This window comes from Chelon labrosus (genome assembly GCF_963514085.1).
Source record: "Chelon labrosus genome assembly, contig: SCAFFOLD_62, whole genome shotgun sequence".
Classification (NCBI taxonomy): domain Eukaryota; kingdom Metazoa; phylum Chordata; class Actinopteri; order Mugiliformes; family Mugilidae; genus Chelon; species Chelon labrosus.
The window spans coordinates 1-21,966 of NW_028181493.1; the positions used below are offsets into that span (position 1 = coordinate 1).

At 42.9% G+C, this 21,966-nt stretch overlaps 1 protein-coding gene across 1 annotated transcript; it reads left to right on the plus strand.

Annotated features, from left to right (window-relative positions):
* Positions 1–2,821: 2,821 nt before the first annotated feature.
* LOC311510002 (GTPase IMAP family member 9-like) lies at positions 2,822–4,797 on the plus strand (the record flags this gene model as incomplete). Its single annotated transcript, XM_084575473.1, has 2 exons — positions 2,822–2,840; positions 3,568–4,797. The coding sequence occupies 2 exons, from the start codon at positions 2,822–2,824 to the stop codon at positions 4,416–4,418; spliced, it is 870 nt and encodes a 289-aa protein (XP_084431599.1). The 3' UTR covers positions 4,419–4,797.
* Between the last annotated feature and the right edge of the window lie 17,169 nt (positions 4,798–21,966).

The window sequence follows — 21,966 nt, forward strand, 5'->3', positions numbered from 1 at the left end:
ATTAACAGTCACTGGGCTCAACTTCTGTACAGGCACATGGCTCCAGTCACTCACCCCGCAATGTGTGAATATGTTTACCCTCAGGTGTTTTCACTCGCCAGCAGCAGTTGCTCCAGGAGGAACACGCTGAAAGCTCCGTAGTCTCTCTTTTATCCGACCTTGGTCCACTACCTGTCTGCTGCGATCTGCACCTGCCCTCTCCCACGTCGCCCATCTCCGCTGCTTCAGCGCTGTAGAGTCAGGCTCCTTGACGTTCTCCATAGGGAATCCTCTCCTCTTCAGGTCTTTAGCCGCCTCTGCTGCGCTCACGTAGATCTGTGTGCCGCTGTCGAAAAACACCTTCAACTTGGCTGGATGTGGCGTTTGGAAGCGGATCCCTTTGGCTTTAAGCTCTCTCAGTATCCCCACATATGCCTTTCTTTTCTTCAATATTTCGGGGGGGTAATCTTGATCAAAATAGATCCTTTTCCCCTCGTAACGAACATCTTTCTTTCTCCACGCCGTACGCAGTACCTGTTCTTTCACTCTGAATTCGAGGAAGCAAATCACCAATGATCTCGGCGGTGCGTCTGGGGGAGGCTTTGGGGCGAGCGCCCGGTGGCAGCGCTGTATTCCGAGGTCCATGTCCGCGGCCGGCGGGCCGACTTCTGATTTTATTAGCTTCGTTATAAACTCCGACACATTGGACCCCTCTGATTCCTCCGGTACTCCGTAAATACGGAGATTGTTGCGGCGCGAGCGTGCTTCTAGCTCGGTTAGCTTAGCCTGCAGGGCCTCTTGGTTCTCTAGCGCCTGGGTGAGAGCCTCCTTCGCTGCCATGTCCCAGTCTTCAATGTCGGATATGCGCTGTTCGGCCTTGCCCACTCTTGCTATGGTAGCTTGTAGCTCACCTGTAGCTTCTTCGAGTTTTCGGTTGATTTCTCCTCTAAACTCGTTCAACTCCTTCTTCATGTCGTTACGAAAGGAAAGTCGAAATTCACTCATTTCACTTTTAACATCAGCCCTGAGTGCACGAATCTCGTTGTAGATGGCCTGCATGACGGGGTTAGCTTCTTCCTCGTCAGCGCCGCCATTGTTCTCATAGCTTTCCTCGTCTCCGTAGTATTTTTCTTCGACAGTCTCTCCTCTATCACGTCTTGAGCCCTGTTTACTTTTAGTCTTTTTTTGCTTATCCCCTTCCATGCTAACTTTCTGTGCAATTTTTAAATTCTAATGTTCTTCAAAGGGGATAAATATCCAACCGGTTGGGAGCGGGGTGTTTAGGCTGCCATTCGCTTCAGCGTCACCACCGGAAGTCCCATATTTTCAGTTTTGGCCACAGCCCTTCTTTGTTCTACTTCCTGGGGAGTTTCCATCTGATAAACATGTTTATACAGATCAAGATGATCTGTATTGTTACTGACACTATATACAGTAGGGAAAATAAGTATTTGATACACCGCAGATTTTGCAACTTTCCCCCCTTAGAGTCAATAAGAACTGTACTTTTCTTTTTGAACAAACTAAGCTTCTTTGCACTGCCTGTTTTTGCACAAACCACTACCTCACCAACTCAAAATGTCTTTCTCAAAGTTTAAGCAATTATTTTTTTGTAAAGTTTATTCCACCATTCTCCACACTGTACATACAGAATGTCTTATATTTTCTAGTTATTTCTCCTCCCTATATTTTCTCAGAGTATGGTCATTCTTTTGTATATTTTTTGATATATATTTTTTTAATTTTTGTATTTGTGTTTTTTTGATAACCTTTTCCCTGTTCAAAGTCGTCACTGTGTTTCTGTATATATATTTTTCTGCCAAATTCTGTGCTACTGGAACAAGGAAATTTCCCACACGTGGGATCAAATAAACGTCTTATGTCTTATATCTTATGTCTTGACCAGGTTTGCACACACTGCAGCAGGTATTTAGGACCACTCCTCCATACAGATCTCCTCCACATCTTTCAGGTTTTGAGGCTGTAGCTGACCAACACAGAGTTTCATCTCCCTAAAAAGATTTTCTATTGGGTTTAAGTCTAGAGACTGACTAGGTCACTCCAGGACCTTGAAATGCTTCCTACAGAGCCACTCCTTAGTTGCCATGGCTGTGTGTTTCAGGTCATTGTTCACCTCTTTCAGGACAGTTCACCTCTGGGTCTCTCCCAAATTGAACGGGAGGGGGGGGTTACAGTGAGTTTTTTTGCCGAAATGCCGAATAAATACATTTTATTTTCAAACTCAAAAAGAATCGTGATTTCAATCTTGACCAAAAAAATCGTGATTCTCATTTTTTCCAAAATCGAGCAGCCCTACAATACGGTGCACTCGTCCTGGTCCCTTTGCAGAAAACTACCCCCAAAGCATTATGTTTCTACCCCCATGCTTCACAGTTGGGATGGTGTTGATGGGATTGTACTCATCCTTCCTTTTCCTAAACATGGCGAGTGGAGTTTATACCAAAAAGTTGACTTTTGGTCTCATCTGACCACATGACCTTGCATGTGCTGCAGGATTTTAATCTATGATGGCGTAGTGTGTTACTAATGGTAACCATTGAGACTGTGGTCCCAGCTCTCTTCAGGTCATAGACCAGGTCCTCCTTTGTAGTTCTGGGCTGATCCCTGACCTTTCTCATGATCATTGACACTCCACGAGGCAAGATCTTGCATGGAGCCCCAGTCCGAGGGAGACTGACAGTCATCTTGAGTCCCTTCCATTTTCTAAACAGTTGTTGCCTTCTCACCAAGCTGCTGTCCTATTGTCCTGTAGCCTATCCCAGCCATGTGCAGGTCTACAGTTTTGTCTCTGGTGTCCTTTGACAGCTCTATGGTCTTGGCCATGGTGGAGCAGTTGGAGTGTGATCGATTGTGTGTGTGGACAGGTGTCTCTTATACAGATAACGAGTTCAAACTGGTGCAATTAATACAGGTAATGAGTGGAGGACAGGAGGGCCTCTTAAAGACAAACTAGCAGGTCTGTGAGAGCCAAAATCCATGCTGGTTGGTAGGTGATCAAATACTTATTTCATGCAATAAAATACAAATTAATTATTTAAAAATGTGATTTTCTGGATTTTTATTTTAGATTCTGTCTCTCACAGTTGAAGTGTACCTATGATGAAAATTACAGACCTCTCCATTCTTTATAAGGGGGGAAACTTGCAAAATGGGCGGTGTATCAAATACTTATTTTCCCCACTGTTAATAAAACTGGATTGACCTGAACTGAATTCGGTAAAAAGACAAGAGAAGGTTCAGATCTGAAGCTTTAATAGAACAAGTCCAGACACAGGAAGGTAGTCCAGGAGGTGAACACAGCAGAAGAGGAAAAGAAATAAAGGCAAAATTGAAAAGAAAGCAGACAAACCAAAAGCTGAGTGATTGATTAAAACGTATAGAGACAACTTGGAACTGTGTCGAGTGAGTTTCAGATGTTTTCTAATGAAACTGGTTGTTGATTAGTTTTTATAATGTACAGAAACATAACTGTTCATTATTCAGTGAGCTGCTGATTGAGATATGATGGTAACAGATTGAATTTAGACTTTACAGCATCTCTAATGTCTCTGTGAATTTCTCCAACAGCTGCTGAACAGGAAGGAGAGCTGAGGATTGTTCTTGTTGGGAAAACTGGATCTGGGAAGAGTGCAACAGGAAACACCATCTTAGGAAGAAAAGCTTTTGAATCTACAATGTCTCCTTCTTCAGTAACTTCAGAGTGTCAGAAGGAGACAGGATTGTTTGATGGTCAGATAGTGGATGTGGTTGATACTCCAGGTCTGTATGACAACAAATTACCTGAGGCTGTAGTGAAGAGAGAGATCGGTAAATGCATCTCATTCACTATTCCTGGTCCTCATGTGTTCTTGGTGGTGATTCAGGCAAACAGATTCACAAAAGAAGAACAGAAAACAGTGACAATCATTAAGAAGATGTTTGGAGAAGAAGCAGCCCGTTACACGATGGTCTTGTTCACCCGTGGAGATGATCTGGAGGCGGATGGAGTCTCCATAGAAGATTTCATCAAGAAAGATAAAAATCTCACTCACTTCATCAGTCAGTGTGGAGGAGGATATCATGTCTTTAACAACAGAGATAAAGATCCATCTCAGGTCAGAGAGCTGCTGAAGAAGATCAACTCAATGGTTCAAAGAAATGGAGGAAGGTGCTACACCACTGAGATGTACAAAGAAGCTGAGAGAGCCATACTAGAAGAAATCAGACGACTTCTGAGAGAAAATATACAGATGAAGCTTGAAGAAGCAAGAAGACGAGCAGAGAGAGACAACGGCTTTATTCAGACATTGGTAGATCCTACCGTAATATCTGGAGCACTTGTTGGATCACTTGTGGCAGGTCCATTGGGAGCTGTACTGGGAGGTGCAGTGGGAGCTGCATATGTGGTAGTGAAAAATAAGGAATGTGTGATTCAGTGATCTTCAGAGCTAACCATCCACACAGATCATTAAAGTAGTTTCAGAGATTAGGAGCATCATGATTTCACTAATCATTATTTGTTATTACTGGGGTTTTAGTTTCAACAATCACCTGGTCATGTGATCTCTGAGTCATTAATGATAGAAAATCATGTTTTAAATCCAGTTTGTTGTTCTGTTAAAGCTGATGATGGAGCAGTGACATATTTTACTGTTCATCTACTGTGATTCATGTATTCATATGTTCTTCATGTAACCTAATATCTAAACTCAAGTAATTAAAGATGCTTTAGAACCTCATCAGTATCATGTCTGATTTGTCATTGATTAGAAGATGGATGATTGTGTTTGTGTACTCTAATAATCTTATTACACACTTTAAGATCATCTGACTTTACTTCTGTTCACTCTGACTGCGTTCAGGGTTTAGTGATTGTTTCAGTGTACGACTGTATACAGATTTATTACTCACAGGAATATGTCATCCAGCACAATACAGCACATTAACATTAGTACGTTTACACAGCTCCTCCAGATTTAACTGACAGACTACAGCAGGAGTACTCTTAACTCAGTTTTATAAAGGTCCAGTTAGAGAAAATGTCTTGAAGCAAAGGTTCAGAAGATCATAATGTCTAACTATTTAGTATGAGATATATATTTAAGTAGTCTAGTAGCAGGTAATCATTACCTGACTGTCAAATCGATTCAATTCAATTTTATTTCTGTAGTGTCAATAACAATACAAATCGTCTCAAGACGCTTTACAAAACAAAGGTGACAGTGGCAGGAAGGCCAGCCGGGTACAGACAGAAATTAATTCAGTTCGATTCAAAAACATTTTGACAATATTTAATGTCACATAACATAGCTAACTAGACAATTCCCCTGCGGGAAATCGCGAGAGTGATGCAGTGGCCGCAGCAGTCTGCGATACCATGCTATATTGCTGTGACAGTACGATGCTACGATGCTATGATGATGCTACTATGCCGAGATGCTAAGATGCTACAATGCAATTATACTAAGATGCTATGATGCTTTAATGATCACCTGTTCATATAGTCATAATATAATCCTGGTGAAAATATTTGCGACTTACGTCGCTTACGTCGCAAATAATTTCATGTTTGACTACAAAAAGTAATGGTCAGGTCAAGACAGGTATGAAAGTATTCGCGACTTACGTCGTGAATGTCTTTACTAAGTAGCATGTCTTTACTACCATGAGCAGCAGCTATAACAAAAAGCACAACTCAAATAGTCATTTAAGGCCTGGTTCCTTCTGACTGGATGGGTGTGAGTTTTACTACTCATTACTCCTACCTGAGCAATAGTTTAACAGTTTACGGCACAGTCTTACAGTTAGATAAACAATAATATTAAACTTAACACATCCAGGCTGTAACAAGGAATCAGCGATGAAGTGAAGACCTTCAAATTGTCCTGCGAGTCCAGCTCTTTGTCTCATGTTGGACGTCACTGCAGTCTGTCTGGATCAGCTGGAGGAAAACTATAGGCAGACAAATAGACATGTCAAATAATGTTATGTAACATACTTAATATAACTCTTATGAGTGTTCAACAGCTCATTATTTATTTAATTAAAAACATCATATTATATTAAATTACTCCAATTATATATATATACTGTCATTAATGTTGTTGCAAGCCATAAATGTTTCCTACTTTATGTGGTGGAATAATATATTTTTCAGTTTGACACAGTTTAATTTAAAAATATCTTCCCTTTAAATTGTAAAACTTCAACATTATTACTGTGATAAGCCCCCGGCTTGCAACGCGGCGAATTAGCCGGCGGCTAACCCCACTAGCCTCCGCGTTAGCTCACGGCTCACTGCCGCGGCTAATTCGTGTTTAACTCCCGCGGGTCCGCGGTTAAATCCCGGTTAGCTAGCGGTTAGCTCGAGGCTAACTCCGCGGTTGAGTCCGCGGCGTTAAGGTAGCGGCTAGCTAGCTCCGTTAGCTCCGCTAGCTTGCTAACATACATGAGCTATGCTGGAAGGCTAGTCGTCGGCTAAATCACTGGGCGGCTAGTCGTTAGCGTCTGTTAGCAGTTTAGCTATTCACTGACCTAATAAGATGAAGGAAACGGGTCAGGGATGTTGTGTCAGGAGTTTCAGCAAAGCAGCCAGATATAATTTGTGTTTAAAATAAAGGAAAAGGTCAAACATGACTGAGAAATTGTCAGTCAGTCAATGAGAAGAGCCATAGCTAAGAGGCCCAGCAGCTGTGTGAAAGCACCAAGGGAGACAGGGGTGGTTTGGGGGGTTTTAATGTTTTGGCAGATCATGTTTTCCACTGAGAGCTCTTTTCCCGCCTCTCGTCCCCTCCTGCTGCGTGTGTAAGCTGGTTGGGGTCTGGTTGTCATGGCTACCAGGGTCAACTGACGCTGAAGTCTCCTTCTCTCTCTCACCTCTGCCTGAGTCAGAGGGAAAGTGCAAACTAGGATTTGCCCTCCGAACAAATGCTCATAAATCAAAAACTACAAGTCCTATCGGGAAAACGAACACATCGTGAGCGTCAGCCGAGGGTTTTCTACAATTTAGTGTTGTTCCCACGCGCCTACTGCGAAAATTGTGGCCGTAGTCGTTTTAGAAAAAAAGTATGCGACGTGAAAAATCGTCGAAAAATCGCTCTCGCTTTCCACATACACACACATGGGGAAAAATTCGAAAACTGGTCGGCGCACTCCTCGCTCGGAGGAGCCTGCAGCCCAAACCGTACGTCTCACACAAATAAAACCCACACCATCTGAAAGCCAACAAAAATCCCTACGTTTTTACGTATTTTTTATCTCTGTACCTCAAAAACTGTGGCCACCACGTGAGATTGAACCTTTTTTTTTCAGAATATCACCGAAACTCTGAAGTTAGAGTGTCGGTCAGAGTGGGCCCATAGAGCCCCATTATAAACGCTGATTTTTAATTTTTTTCCCCAAATTTCACCAAAACGTAAACTGCGACCCTGACCAAACCGTAAAAGGTATCGAAACGCCGTTTTCAGGAAGAGAAAGATACACTTCCCGTGCCTCGTACAAACTTCCAAGCAAGTTTCTACTACAAAGCATGGCCGAGTAATCACTCGACAAAGCCAAGCTGTAAATTTTGGAATGTTGCCGCTTTTTTCGGGCTTCTCCATTCATTTCAATGGGAAATTTATCGCGTTTTTTTCGCGACTACGTCGCGAAAAAATCTTGTTTGAAAGAACTGTATAGAAGCACACCGAGTCCGATCGAGACGCACGTTTTGATGTATTTTGTGTCTGTGTGCGACGCACGGTATTTGAGTTGAAAAGTTTCGAAAAATCGGGTGTGGAAAAAGTTTAATAATAAGAAGAAAAAACGTAGTGAAGAACAATAGTTTGCAGTGCTTCGCACTGCAAACTATTGACTCCCATAGCTTTGCTATGAGGGTCAATAGTTTGCATTGCGTAGCACTGCATCACTAATAAGAAGAAAAAACGTAGTGAAGAACAATAGTTTGCAGTGCTTCGCACTGCAAACTATTGACTCCCATAGCTTTGCTATGAGGGTCAATAGTTTGCATTGCGTAGCACTGCATCACTAACTAGACAATTCCCCTGCGGGAAATCGCGAGAGTGATGCAGTGGCCGCAGCAGTCTGCGATACCATGCTATATTGCTGTGATAGTACGATGCTACGATGCTATGATGATGCTACTATGCCAAGATGCTACTACAGTGCTATGATGCTAAGATACTAAGATGCTATGATACTAAGATGCTACAAAGCTAAGATACTATGTTGCTACGATGCTAAGATGCTACAATGCAATTATACTAAGATGCTATGATGCTTTAATGATCACCTGTTCATATAGTCATAATATAATCCTGGTGAAAATATTTGCGACTTACGTTGCAAATAATTTCATGTTTGACTACAAAAAGTAATGGTCAGGTCAAGACAGGTATGAAAGTATTCGCGACTTACGTCGCGAATGTCTTTACTAAATAGCATGTCTTTACTACCATGAGCAGCAGCTATAACAAAAAGCACAACTCAAATAGTCATTTAAGGCCTGGTTCCTTCTGACTGGATGGGTGTGAGTTTGATGTCATGCAGGGTACAACAAACCAAACAGGATGAGGAGGATGCAGTAGGCCTGGCTGAGAGAGAGAGACACTGAGAAGGGTCGTCCTTTATGCTTCGCCTTCTACAAACTGAAGGGCAGGTACAGGCAGCAGACCCCTCCCAGCTCCACCTGAAAGCCAGCATCAAATAAGGAAGAGAGTGGGAGGGATCGTCACACCCCCACCTTTAAGAGGGCTGTCCTCACTAGGATCCCCAGACAAAGAACGAGCAAATCGTAATAATTGATCGTTAATCATAATCATTTTAACAATAAAACTCATTACTCCTACCTGAGCAATTAGTTTAACAGTTTACGGCACAGTCTTACAGTTAGAAAAACATCAATATTAAACTTAACACATCCAGGCTGTAACAAGGAATCAGCGATGAAGTGAAGACCTTCAAATTGTCCTGCGAGTCCAGCTCTTTGTCTCATGTTGGACGTCACTGCAGTCTGTCTGGATCAGCTGGAGGAAAACCATACACAGACAAATAGACATGTCAAATAATGTTATGTAACATACTGAATATAACTCTTATGAGTGTTCAACAGCTCATTATTTATTTAATTAAAAACATCATATTATATTAAATTACTCCAATTATATATATACTGTCATTAATATTGTTGCAAGCCATAAATGTTTCCTACTTTATGTGGTGGAATAATATATTTTTCAGTTTGACACAGTTTAATTTAAAAATATCTTCCCTTTAAATTGTAAAACTTCAACATTATTACTGTGATAAGCCCCCGGCTTGCAACGCGGCGAATTAGCCGGCGGCTAACCCCACTAGCCTCCGCGTTAGCTCACGGCTAACTGCCGCGGCTAATTCGTGTTTAACTCCCGCGGGTCCGCGGTTAAATCCCGGTTAGCTAGCGGTTAGCTAGCGGTTAGCTCGAGGCTAACTCCGCGGTTGAGTCCGCGGCGTTAAGGTAGCGGCTAGCTAGCTCCGTTAGCTCCGCTAGCTTGCTAACATACATGAGCTATGCTGGAAGGCTAGTCGTCGGCTAAATCACTGGGCGGCTAGTCGTTAGCGTCTGTTAGCAGTTTAGCTAGTCACTGACCTAATAAGATGAAGGAAACGGGTCCGGGATGTTGTGTCAGGAGTTTCAGCAAAGCAGCCAGATTTGTGTTTAAAATAAAGGAAAAGGTCAAACATGAAGTTGTCATTCAGTCAATGAGAAGAGCTATAGCTAAGAGGCCCAGCAGCTGTGTGAAAGCACCATGGCAGACAGGGATGGTTTGGGGGGTTTTAATGTTTTGGCAGATCATGTTTTCCACTGAGAGCTCTTTTCCCGCCTCTCGTCCCCAGCAGCTGCGTGTGTGAACGTGTGTAAGCTGGTTGGGGTCTGGTTGTCATGGCTACCAGGGTCAACTGCTCCTGTTAGAATGTCAGTTGGAAGACGGGGAAAGAGAGAGAAAATGCTGAAAAATCGCCTCGAACAGGAAGGACTTGTGGCCAAACCGTATTTCCAATCATTGAACCGACTTAACTTTGGGCATCTTGAGGCTTTCCTGAACGTCTAGATGTGTAATTTGTAGGTAAAATGAAGAAATGTGACCTATTCAAAGCGATTCAAAGAAAGGTTACGTCTGCTTTCCTCCAGAAATTTCCCTGCCTTTTTAACATGGCAGTCTATGGAGCTGTGGGTGGGTGTTGCTGGCGCATCTTTGTGTCTGACGCCAAAACTATAAGACTTACAGCTTTAGCAGACGAATTTGAGTGAGAAGACACATTTTCCTACATTTCTATGTATAAATTATGTCTGTCGTGTGAAATTTGTGGCCACGGGAGCAGTTTCTGTGCAGTTTTTTGACTAACTTTCTTCTCTCCTCCTCACTCTAGCTGATGATGTCATCCACTCTAGCACAAACATTCCGCGCAATACACACCCATTATAAACCCTGAAATTTGAGTAAAAACCTACACAACTCTGAGGCTTCATAGTTTAAAAACGGTAAAAGTTGTCGATAAGTGAAGTGAATCTCTGAAGAGAAGGCAAGAGTACCTACGTTTTAAAGTTTAAATGAAGTCTCTCGGTTAAAGTATGCCAGAGCAGTTCATTGTTGAAAATGTCTGTTGAATTTTTTTTTTTTTCGGGCTTCTCCATTCATTTCAATAGGGAAATTTGTCGCAGTTTTTTCGCGACTACGTCGCGAAAAAATCTTGTTTGAAAGAACTGTATAGAAGCACACCGAGTCCGATCGAGACGCACGTTTTGATGTATTTTGTGTCTGTGTGCGACGAACGGTATTTGAGTTGAAAGGTTTCGAAAATGCGTAGGAAAAAGTTTAATAATAACTAGACAATTCCCCTGCGGGAAATCGCGAGAGTGATGCAGTGGCCGCAGCAGTCTGCGATACCATGCTATATTGCTGCGACAGTACGATGCTACGATGCTATGATGATGCTACTATGCCAAGATGCTACAATGCTATGATGCTAAGATACTAAGATGCTATGATACTAAGATGCTACAAAGCTAAGATACTATGTTGCTACGATGCTAAGATGCTACAATGCAATTATACTAAGATGCTATGATGCTTTAATGATCACCTGTTCATATAGTCATAATATAATCCTGGTGAAAATATTTGCGACTAACGTTGCAAATAATTTCATGTTTGACTACAAAAAGTAATGGTCAGGTCAAGACAGGTATGAAAGTATTCGCGACTTACGTCGCGAATGTCTTTACTAAGTAGCATGTCTTTACTACCATGAGCAGCAGCTATAACAAAAAGCACAACTCAAATAGTCATTTAAGGCCTGGTTCCTTCTGACTGGATGGGTGTGAGTTTGATGTCATGCAGGGTACAACAAACCAAACAGGATGAGGAGGATGCAGTAGGCCTGGCTGAGAGAGAGAGACACTGAGAAGGGTCGTCCTTTATGCTTCGCCTTCTACAAACTGAAGGGCAGGTACAGGCAGCAGACCCCTCCCAGCTCCACCTGAAAGCCAGCATCAAATAAGGAAGAGAGTGGGAGGGATCTCACTAGGATCCCCAGACAAAGAACGAGCAAATCGTAACAATTGATCGTTAATCATAATAATTTTAACAATAAAACTCATTACTCCTACCTGAGCAATAGTTGAACAGTTTACGGCACAGTCTTACAGTTAGATAAACAATAATATTAAACTTAACACATCCAGGCTGTAACAAGGAATCAGCGATGAAGTGAAGACCTTCAAATTGTCCTGCGAGTCCAGCTCTTTGTCTCATATTGGACGTCACTGCAGTCTGTCTGGATCAGCTGGAGGAAAACTACAGGCAGACAAATAGACATGTCAAATAATGTTATGTAACATACTTAATATAACTCTTATGAGTGTTCAACAGCTCATTATTTATTTAATTAAAAACATCATATTATATTAAATTACTCCAATTATATATATATATATACTGTCATTAATGTTGTTGCAAGCCATAAATGTTTCCTACTTTATGTGGTGGAATAATATATTTTTCAGTTTGACACAGTTTAATTTAAAAATATCTTCCCTTTAAATTGTAAAACTTCAACATTATTACTGTGATAAGCCCCCGGCTTGCAAGGCGGCGAATTAGCCGGCGGCTAACCCCACTAGCCTCCGCGTTAGCTCACGGCTAACTGCCGCGGCTAATTCGTGTTTAACTCCCGCGGGTCCGCGGTTAAATCCCGGTTAGCTAGCGGTTAGCTAGCGGTTAGCTCGAGGCTAACTCCGCGGTTGAGTCCGCGGCGTTAAGGTAGCGGCTAGCTAGCTCCGTTAGCTCCGCTAGCTTGCTAACATACATGCGCTATGCTGGCAGGCTAGTCGTCGGCTACATCACTGGGCGGCTAGTCGTTTTAATGTTTTGGCAGATCATGTTTTCCACTGAGAGCTCTTTTCCCGCCTCTCGTCCCCTGCAGCTGCGTGTGTGAACGTGTGTAAGCTGGTTGGGGTCTGGTTGTCATGGCTACCAGGGTCAACTGCTCCTGTTAGAATGTCAGTTGGAAGACGGGGAGAGAGAGAGAGAAAATGCTGAAATATCGCCTCGAACAGGAAGGACTTGTGGCCAAACCGTATTTCCAATCATTGAACCGACTTAACTTTGGGCATCTTGAGGCTTTCCTGAACGTCTACATATGTAATTTGTGGGTAAAATGAAGAAATGTGACCTATTTAAAGCGATTCAAAGAAAGGTTACTTCTGCTTTCCTCCAGAAATTTCCCTGCCTTTTTAACATGGCAGTCTATGGAGCTGTGGGTGGGTGTTGCTGGCGCATCTTTGTGTCTGACGCCAAAACTATAAGACTTACAGCTTTAGCAGACGAATTTGAGTGAGAAGACACATTTTCCTACGTTTCTATGTATAAATTATGTCTGTCGTGTGAAATTTGTGGCCACAGGAGCAGTTTCTGTGCAGTTTTTTGACTAACTTTCTTCTCCCCTCCTCACTCTAGCTGATGATGTCATCCACTCTAGCACAAACATTCCGCGCAATACACACCCATTATAAACCCTGAAATTTGAGTAAAAACCTACACAACTCTGAGGCTTCATAGTTTAAAAACGGTAAAAGTTGTCGATAAGTGAAGTGAATCTCTGAAGAGAAGGCAAGAGTATCTACGTTTTAAAGTTCAAATGAAGTCTCTCGGTTAAAGTATGCCAGAGCAGTTCATTGTTGAAAATGTCTGTTGAAATTTTTTTTTTTTCGGGCTTCTCCATTCATTTCAATTGGGAAATTTATCGCAGTTTTTTCGCGACTACGTCGCGAAAAAATCTTGTTTGAAAGAACTGTATAGAAGCACACCGAGTCCGATCGAGACGCACGTTTTGATGTATTTTGTGTCTGTGTGCAACGAACGGTATTTGAGTTGAAAGGTTTCGAAAATCGCGTAGGAAAAAGTTTAATAATAAGAAGAAAAACGTAGTGAAGAACAATAGTTTGCAGTGCTTCGCACTGCAAACTATTGACTCCCATAGCTTTGCTATGAGGGTCAATAGTTTGCATTGCGTAGCACTGCATCACTAACTGGACAATTCCCCTGCGGGAAATCGCGAGAGTGATGCAGTGGCCGCAGCAGTCTGCGATACCATGCTATATTGCTGTGACAGTACGACGCTACGATGCTATGATGATGCTACTATGCCAAGATGCTACAGCGCTATGATGCTAAGATACTAAGATGCTATGATACTAAGATGCTACAAAGCTAAGATACTATGTTGCTACGATGCTAAGATGCTACAATGCAATTATACTAAGATGCTATGATGCTAAGATACTACAATGAGATACTACAATAAGAGATACTACAATAAGATACTACAATGCATCATAGTATTGTAGCATCATTAAAGCAACATAGCATGGTAGCATCATTAAAGCATCTTAGCATCATAGCATTGTAGCATCTTAGCATCATAGCATTCAAATAGTCATTTAAGGCCTGGTTCCTTCTGACTGGATGGGTGTGAGTTTGATGTCATGCAGGGTACAACAAACCAAACAGGATGAGGAGGATGCAGTAGGCCTGGCTGAGAGAGAGAGACACTGAGAAGGGTCGTCCTTTATGCCCTTCTACAAACTGAAGGGCAGGTACAGGCAGCAGAGCCCTCCCAGCTCCACCTGAAAGCCAGCATCAAATAAGGAAGAGAGTGGGAGGGATCTCACTAGAATCCCCAGACAAAGAACGAGCAAATCGTAACAATTGATCGTTAATCATAATAATTTTAAAAATAAAACTCATTACTCCTACCTGAGCAATAGTTTAACAGTTTACGGCACAGTCTTACAGTTAGAAAAACAATAATATTAAACTTAACACATCCAGGCTGTAACAAGGAATCAGCGATGAAGTGAATACCTTCAAATTGTCCTGCGAGTCTGGATCAGCTGGAGGAAAACTATAGGCAGACAAATAGACATGTCAAATAATGTTATGTAACATACTTAATATAACTCTTATGAGTGTTCAACAGCTCATTATTTATTTAATTAAAAACATATTATATTAAATTACTCCAATTATATATATACTGTCATTAATGTTGTTGCAAGCCATAAATGTTTCCTACTTTATGTGGTGGAATAATATATTTCTCAGTTTGACACAGTTTAATTTAAAATATCTTCCCTTTAAATTGTAAAACTTCAACATTATTACTGTGATAAGCCCACGGCTTGCAACGCGGCGAATTAGCCGGCGGCTAACCCCACTAGCCTCCGCGTTAGCTCACGGCTAACTGCCGCGGCTAATTCGTGTTTAACTCCCGCGGGTCCGCGGTTAAATCCCGGTTAGCTAGCGGTTAGCTCGAGGCTAACTCCGCGGTTGAGTCCGCGGCGTTAAGGTAGCGGCTAGCTAGCTCCGTTAGCTCCGCTAGCTTGCTAACATACATGCGCTATGCTGGAAGGCTAGTCGTCGGCTAAATCACTGGGCGGCTAGTCGTTAGCGTCTGTTAGCAGTTGAGCTATTCACTGACCTAATAAGATGAAGGAAACGGGTCCGGGATGTTGTGTCAGGAGTTTCAGCAAAGCAGCCAGATATAATTTGTGTTTAAAATAAAGGAAAAGGTCAAACATGACTGAGAAATTGTCATTCAGTCAATGAGAAGAGCTATAGCTAAGAGGCCCAGCAGCTGTGTGAAAGCACCATGGCAGACAGGGATGGTTTGGGGGGTTTTAATGTTTTGGCAGATCATGTTTTCCACTGAGAGCTCTTTTCCCGCCTCTCGTCCCCAGCAGCTGCGTGTGTGAACGTGTGTAAGCTGGTTGGGGTCTGGTTGTCATGGCTACCAGGGTCAACTGCTCCTGTTAGAATGTCAGTTGGAAGACGGGGAAAGAGAGAGAAAATGCTGAAAAATCGCCTCGAACAGGAAGGACTTGTGGCCAAACCGTATTTCCAATCATTGAACCGACTTAACTTTGGGCATCTTGAGGCTTTCCTGAACGTCTACATATGCAGTTTGTGGGTAAAATGACGAAATGTGACCTATTCTAAGCGATTCAAAGAAAGGTTACGTCTGCTTTCCTCCAGAAATTTCCCTGCCTTTTTAACATGGCAGTCTATGGAGCTGTGGGTGGGTGTTGCTGGCGCATCTTTGTGTCTGACGCCAAAACTATAAGACTTACAGCTTTAGCAGACGAATTTGAGTGAGAAGACACATTTTCCTACGTTTCTATGTATAAATTATGTCTGTCGTGTGAAATTTGTGGCCACGGGAGCAGTTTCTGTGCAGTTTTTTGACTAACTTTCTTCTCCCCTCCTCACTCTAGCTGATGATGTCATCCACTCTAGCACAAACATTCCGCGCAATACACACCCATTATAAACCCTGAAATTTGAGTAAAAACCTACACAACTCTGAGGCTTCATAGTTTAAAAACGGTAAAAGTTGTCGCTAAGTGAAGTGAATCTCTGAAGAGAAGGCAAGAGTACCTACGTTTTAAAGTTTAAATGAAGTCTCTCGGTTAAAGTATGCCAGAGCAGTTCATTGTTGAAAATGTCTGTTGAAATATTTTTTTTTTCGGGCTTCTCCATTCATTTCAATTGGGAAATTTGTCGCAGTTTTTTCGCGACGTAGTCGCGAAAAAATCTTGTTTGAAAGAACTGTATAGAAGCACACCGAGTCCGATCGAGACGCACGTTTTGACGTATTTTGTGTCTGTGTGCGACAAACGGTATTTGAGTTGAAAGGTTTCGAAAATCGGCCGTAGGAAAAAGTTTAATAATAACTAGACAATTCCCCTGCGGGAAATCGCGAGAGTGATGCAGTGGCCGCAGCAGTCTGCGATACCATGCTATATTGCTGTGATAGTACGATGCTACGATGCTATGATGATGCTACTATGCCAAGATGCTACAATGCTATGATGCTAAGATACTAAGATGCTACAAAGCTAAGATACTATGTTGCTACGATGCTAAGATGCTACAATGCAATTATACTAAGATGCTATGATGCTTTAATGATCACCTGTTCATATAGTCATTATATAATCCTGGTGAAATTATTTGCGACTTACGTCGCAAATAATTTCATGTTTGACTACAAAAAGTAATGGTCAGGTCAAGACAGGTATGAAAGTATTCGCGACTTACGTCGCGAATGTCTTTACTAAGTAGCATGTCTTTACTACCATGAGCAGCAGCTATAACAAAAAGCACAACTCAAATAGTCATTTAAGGCCTGGTTCCTTCTGACTGGATGGGTGTGAGTTTGATGTCATGCAGGGTACAACAAACCAAACAGGATGAGGAGGATGCAGTAGGCCTGGCTGAGAGAGAGAGACACTGAGAAGGGTCGTCCTTTACGCCCTTCTACAAACTGAAGGGCAGGTACAGGCAGCAGACCCCTCCCAGCTCCACCTGAAAGCCAGCATCAAATAAGGAAGAGAGTGGGAGGGATCGTCACACCCCCACCTTTAAGAGGGCTGTCCTCACTAGGATCCCCAGACAAGGAACGAGCAAATCCTCGTCAGTCAAACATGACTGAGAAGTTGTCATTCAGTCAATGAGAGGAGCTATAGCTAGGAGGCCCAGCAGCTGTGTGGAAGCACCAACTGAGGAGGGAGGGAGAGAGGGAGAGAGGGGGGTTCATGGGGTGTTCTGCCTCCCTACTGTAATGAATGTAATGCTGTGAGAGTCCCTAATGTTTTGTCGGTCTGTGTCTGTAATGCTATAGTGGGAGGGGAGGTGGGAGGTTGGAGTGGGGGGGTCATAGTGTCAGGTTCTGGCTCCCTACTATAGTCCTGTAATGGGTTTAGGGGGTCATAATGTTTTGGCAGTCTATTACTGTAATGCTTAAATGGAGTGGAGGGGGGTCATAGTGTCAGATTCTGGCTCCCAACTATAGTCCTGTAATGGGTTAAGTGGTCATAATGTTTTGGCAGTCTCTTACTATAATGGTTAAATGGAGTGGGGGGGGGGTCATAGTGTCAGATTCTGCAGCCCTACTATAGTCCTGTAATGGGTTAAGTGGTCATAATGTTTTGGCACTCTCTTACTGTAATGGTTAAATGGAGTGGGGGGGGGGGGGTCACAGTGTCAGATTCTGCCACCCTACTATAGTCCTGTAATGGGTTGAGGGGTCATAATGTTTTGGCAGTCTGTGTCTGTAATGCTATAGTGGGAGGGGGGGTGGGGGGGTTGGAGTGGGGGGGTCATAATGTCAGGTTCTGGCCCCCTACAGTACTGCAGTAATGGTTTGGGGGGGTTTTAATGTTTTGGCAGATACTGTTTTCCACTGAGAGCTCTTTTCCCGCCTCTGGTCCCCTTCTGCTGCGTGTGTAAGCTGGTTGGGGTCTGGTTGTCATGGCTACCAGGGTCAACTGCTGCTGAAGTCTCCCTCTCACCTCTGCCTGAGTGAGAGGGAAAGTGCAAACTAGGATTTGCCCTCCGAACAAATGCTTGTATCTCAAAAACTACAAGTGCTACCGAGAAAACAAACACATCGTGAGCGTCAGCCAAGGGTTTTCTACAATTTAGTGTTGTCGCCACGCGCGTACTGCCAAAATTGTGGCCGTAGTCGTTTTGGAAAGAAAGTATGCGACACGAAAATCGTCGAGAAATCCCTCTCGATTTCCACATACACACACATGGGGAAAAATTCGAAAAGCTGTCGCCGCACTCCTCGCTCAGAGGAGCCTCCAGTCCAAACCGTACGTCCCACACAAATCAAACCAACACCATCTTAAAGCCAACAAAAATCCCTACGTTTTTATGTATTTTTTATCTCTGTACCTCAAAAACTGTGGCCACCACATGAGATTGAACCTTTTTTTTTCAGAATATCACCGAAACTCTGAAGTTAGAGTGAGCGTCAGAGGGAGGGATTTTTAATTTTTTTCCCCAGATTTCACCAAACGTAAACTGCGACCCTGACCAAACCGTAAAAGGTATCGAAACGCCGTTTTCAGGAAGAGAAAGCTACACTTCCCGTGCCTCGTACAAACTTCCAAGCAAGTTTCTACTACAAAGCATGGCCGAGTAATCGCTGGACAAAGCCAAGCTGGACATTTTGGAATGTTGCCGCTTTTTTCGGGCTTCTCCATTCATTTCAATGGGAAATTGATCGCGGTTTTTTCGCGACTACGTCGCGAAAAAATCTTGTTTGAAAGAACTGTATAGAAGCACACCGAGTCCGATCGAGACGCACGTTTTGATGTATTTTGTGTCTGTGTGCGACGAACAGTATTTGAGTTGAAAGGTTTCGAAAATCGGCCGTAGGAAAAAGTTTAATAATAATAAGAAGAAAAACGTAGTGAAGAACAATAGTTTGCAGTGCTTCGCACTGCAAACTATTGACTCCCATAGCTTTGCTATGAGGGTCAATAGTTTGCATTGCGTAGCACTGCATCACTAACTAGACAATTCCCCTGCGGGAAATCGCGAGAGTGATGCAGTGGCCGCAGCAGTCTGCGATACCATGCTATATTGCTGTGATAGTACGATGCTACGATGCTATGATGATGCTACTATGCCAAGATGCTACTACAATGCTATGATGCTAAGATACTAAGATGCTATGATACTAAGATGCTACAAAGCTAAGATACTATGTTGCTACGATGCTAAGATGCTACAATGCAATTATACTAAGATGCTATGATGCTTTAATGATCACCTGTTCATATAGTCATAATATAATCCTGTTGAAAATATTTGCGACTTACGTTGCAAATAATTTCATGTTTGACTACAAAAAGTAATGGTCAGGTCAAGACAGGTATGAAAGTATTCGCGACTTACGTCGCGAATGTCTTTACTAAGTAGCATGTCTTTACTACCATGAGCAGCAGCTATAACAAAAAACACAACTCAAATAGTCATTTAAGGCCTGGTTCCTTCTGACTGGATGGGTGTGAGTTTGATGTCATGCAGGGTACAACAAACCAAACAGGATGAGGAGGATGCAGTAGGCCTGGCTGAGAGAGAGAGACACTGAGAAGGGTCGTCCTTTACGCCCTTCTACAAACTGAAGGGCAGGTACAGGCGGCAGACCCCTCCCAGCTCCACCTGAAAGCCAGCATCAAATAAGGAAGAGAGTGGGAGGGATCTCACTAGGATCCCCAGACAAAGAACGAGCAAATCGTAACAATTGATCGTTAATCATAATCATTTTAACAATAAAACTCATTACTCCTACCTGAGCAATAGTTTAACAGTTTACGGCACAGTCTTACAGTTAGAAAAACAATAATATTAAACTTAACACATCCAGGCTGTAACAAGGAATCAGCGATGAAGTGAAGACCTTCAAATTGTCCTGCGAGTCCAGCTCTTTGTCTCATGTTGGACGTCACTGCAGTCTGTCTGGATCAGCTGGAGGAAAACTATAGGCAGACAAATAGACATGTCAAATAATGTTATGTAACATACTTAATATAACTCTTATGAGTGTTCAACAGCTCATTATTTATTTAATTAAAAACATCATATTATATTAAATTACTCCAATTATATATATATACTGTCATTAATGTTGTTGCAAGCCATAAATGTTTCCTACTTTATGTGGTGGAATAATATATTTTTCAGTTTGACACAGTTTAATTTAAAAATATCTTCCCTTTAAATTGTAAAACTTCAACATTATTACTGTGATAAGCACCCGCTAGCAAGGTGGCGAATTAGCCGGCGGCTAACCCCACTAGCCTCCGCGTTAGCTCACGGCTAACTGCCGCGGCTAATTCGTGTTTAACTCCCGCGGGTCCGCGGTTAAATCCCGGTTAGCTAGCGGTTAAATCCCGGTTAGCTCGCGGTTAGCTCGAGGCTAGCTCGCGGTTAGCTCGAGGCTAACTCCGCGGTTGAGTCCGCGGCGGTTAGCTAGCGGCTAGCTAGCTCCGTTAGCTCCGCTAGCTTGCTAACATACATGAGCTATGCTGGAAGGCTAGTCGTCGGCTAAATCACTGGGCGGCTAGTCGTTAGCGTCTGTTAGCAGTTAAGCTATTCACTGACCTAATAAGATGAAGGAAACGGGTCAGGGATGTTGTGTCAGGAGTTTCAGCAAAGCAGCCAGATATAATTTGTGTTTAAAATAAAGGAAAAGGTCAAACATGACTGAGAAATTGTCAGTCAGTCAGTCAATGAGAAGAGCTATAGCTAAGAGGCCCAGCAGCTGTGTGAAAGCACCAAGGGAGACAGCGATGGTTTGGGGGGTTTTAATGTTTTGGCAGATCATGTTTTCCACTGAGAGCTCTTTTCCCGCCTCTCGTCCCCTCCTGCTACGTGTGTAAGCTGGTTGGGGGCTGGTTGGGGTCTGGTTGTCATGGCTACCAGGGTCAACTGACGCTGAAGTCTCCTTCTCTCTCTCACCTCTGCCTGAGTCAGAGGGAAAGTGCAAACTAGGATTTGCCCTCCGAACAAATGCTCATAAATCAAAAACTACAAGTCCTATCGGGAAAACGAACACATCGTGAGCGTCAGCCGAGGGTTTTCTACAATTTAGTGTTGTTCCCACGCGCCTACTGCAAAAATTGTGGCCGTAGTCGTTTTAGAAAAAAAGTATGCGACGTGAAAAATCGTCGAAAAATCGCTCTCGCTTTCCACATACACACACATGGGGAAAAATTCGAAAACTGGTCGGCGCACTCCTCGCTCGGAGGAGCCTGCAGCCCAAACCGTACGTCCCACACAAATAAAACCCACACCATCTGAAAGCCAACAAAAATCCCTACGTTTTTACGTATTTTTTATCTCTGTACCTCAAAATCTGTGGCCACCACGTGAGATTGAACCTTTTTTTTTCAGAATATCACCGAAACTCTGAAGTTAGAGTGTCGGTCAGAGTGGGCCCATAGAGCCCCATTATAAACGCTGATTTTTAATTTTTTTCCCCAAATTTCACCAAAACGTAAACTGCGACCCTGACCAAACCGTAAAAGGTATCGAAACGCCGTTTTCAGGAAGAGAAAGCTACACTTCCCGTGCCTCGTACAAACTTCCAAGCAAGTTTCTACCACAAAGCATGGCCGAGTAATCACTCGACAAAGCCAAGCTGTAAATTTTGGAATGTTGCCGCTTTTTTCGGGCTTCTCCATTCATTTCAATGGGAAATTTATCGCATTTTTTTCGCGACTACGTCGCGAAAAAATCTTGTTTGAAAGAACTGTATAGAAGCACACCGAGTCCGATCGAGACGCACGTTTTGATGTATTTTGTGTCTGTGTGCGACGAACGGTATTTGAGTTGAAAAGTTTCGAAAATCCGTAGGAAAAAGTTTAATAATAATAAGAAGAAAAAACGTAGTGAAGAACAATAGTTTGCAGTGCTTCGCACTGCAAACTATTGACTCCCATAGCTTTGCTATGAGGGTCAATAGTTTGCATTGCGTAGCACTGCATCACTAATAACTAGACAATTCCCCTGCGGGAAATCGCGAGAGTGATGCAGTGGCCGCAGCAGTCTGCGATACCATGCTATATTGCTGTGATAGTACGATGCTACGATG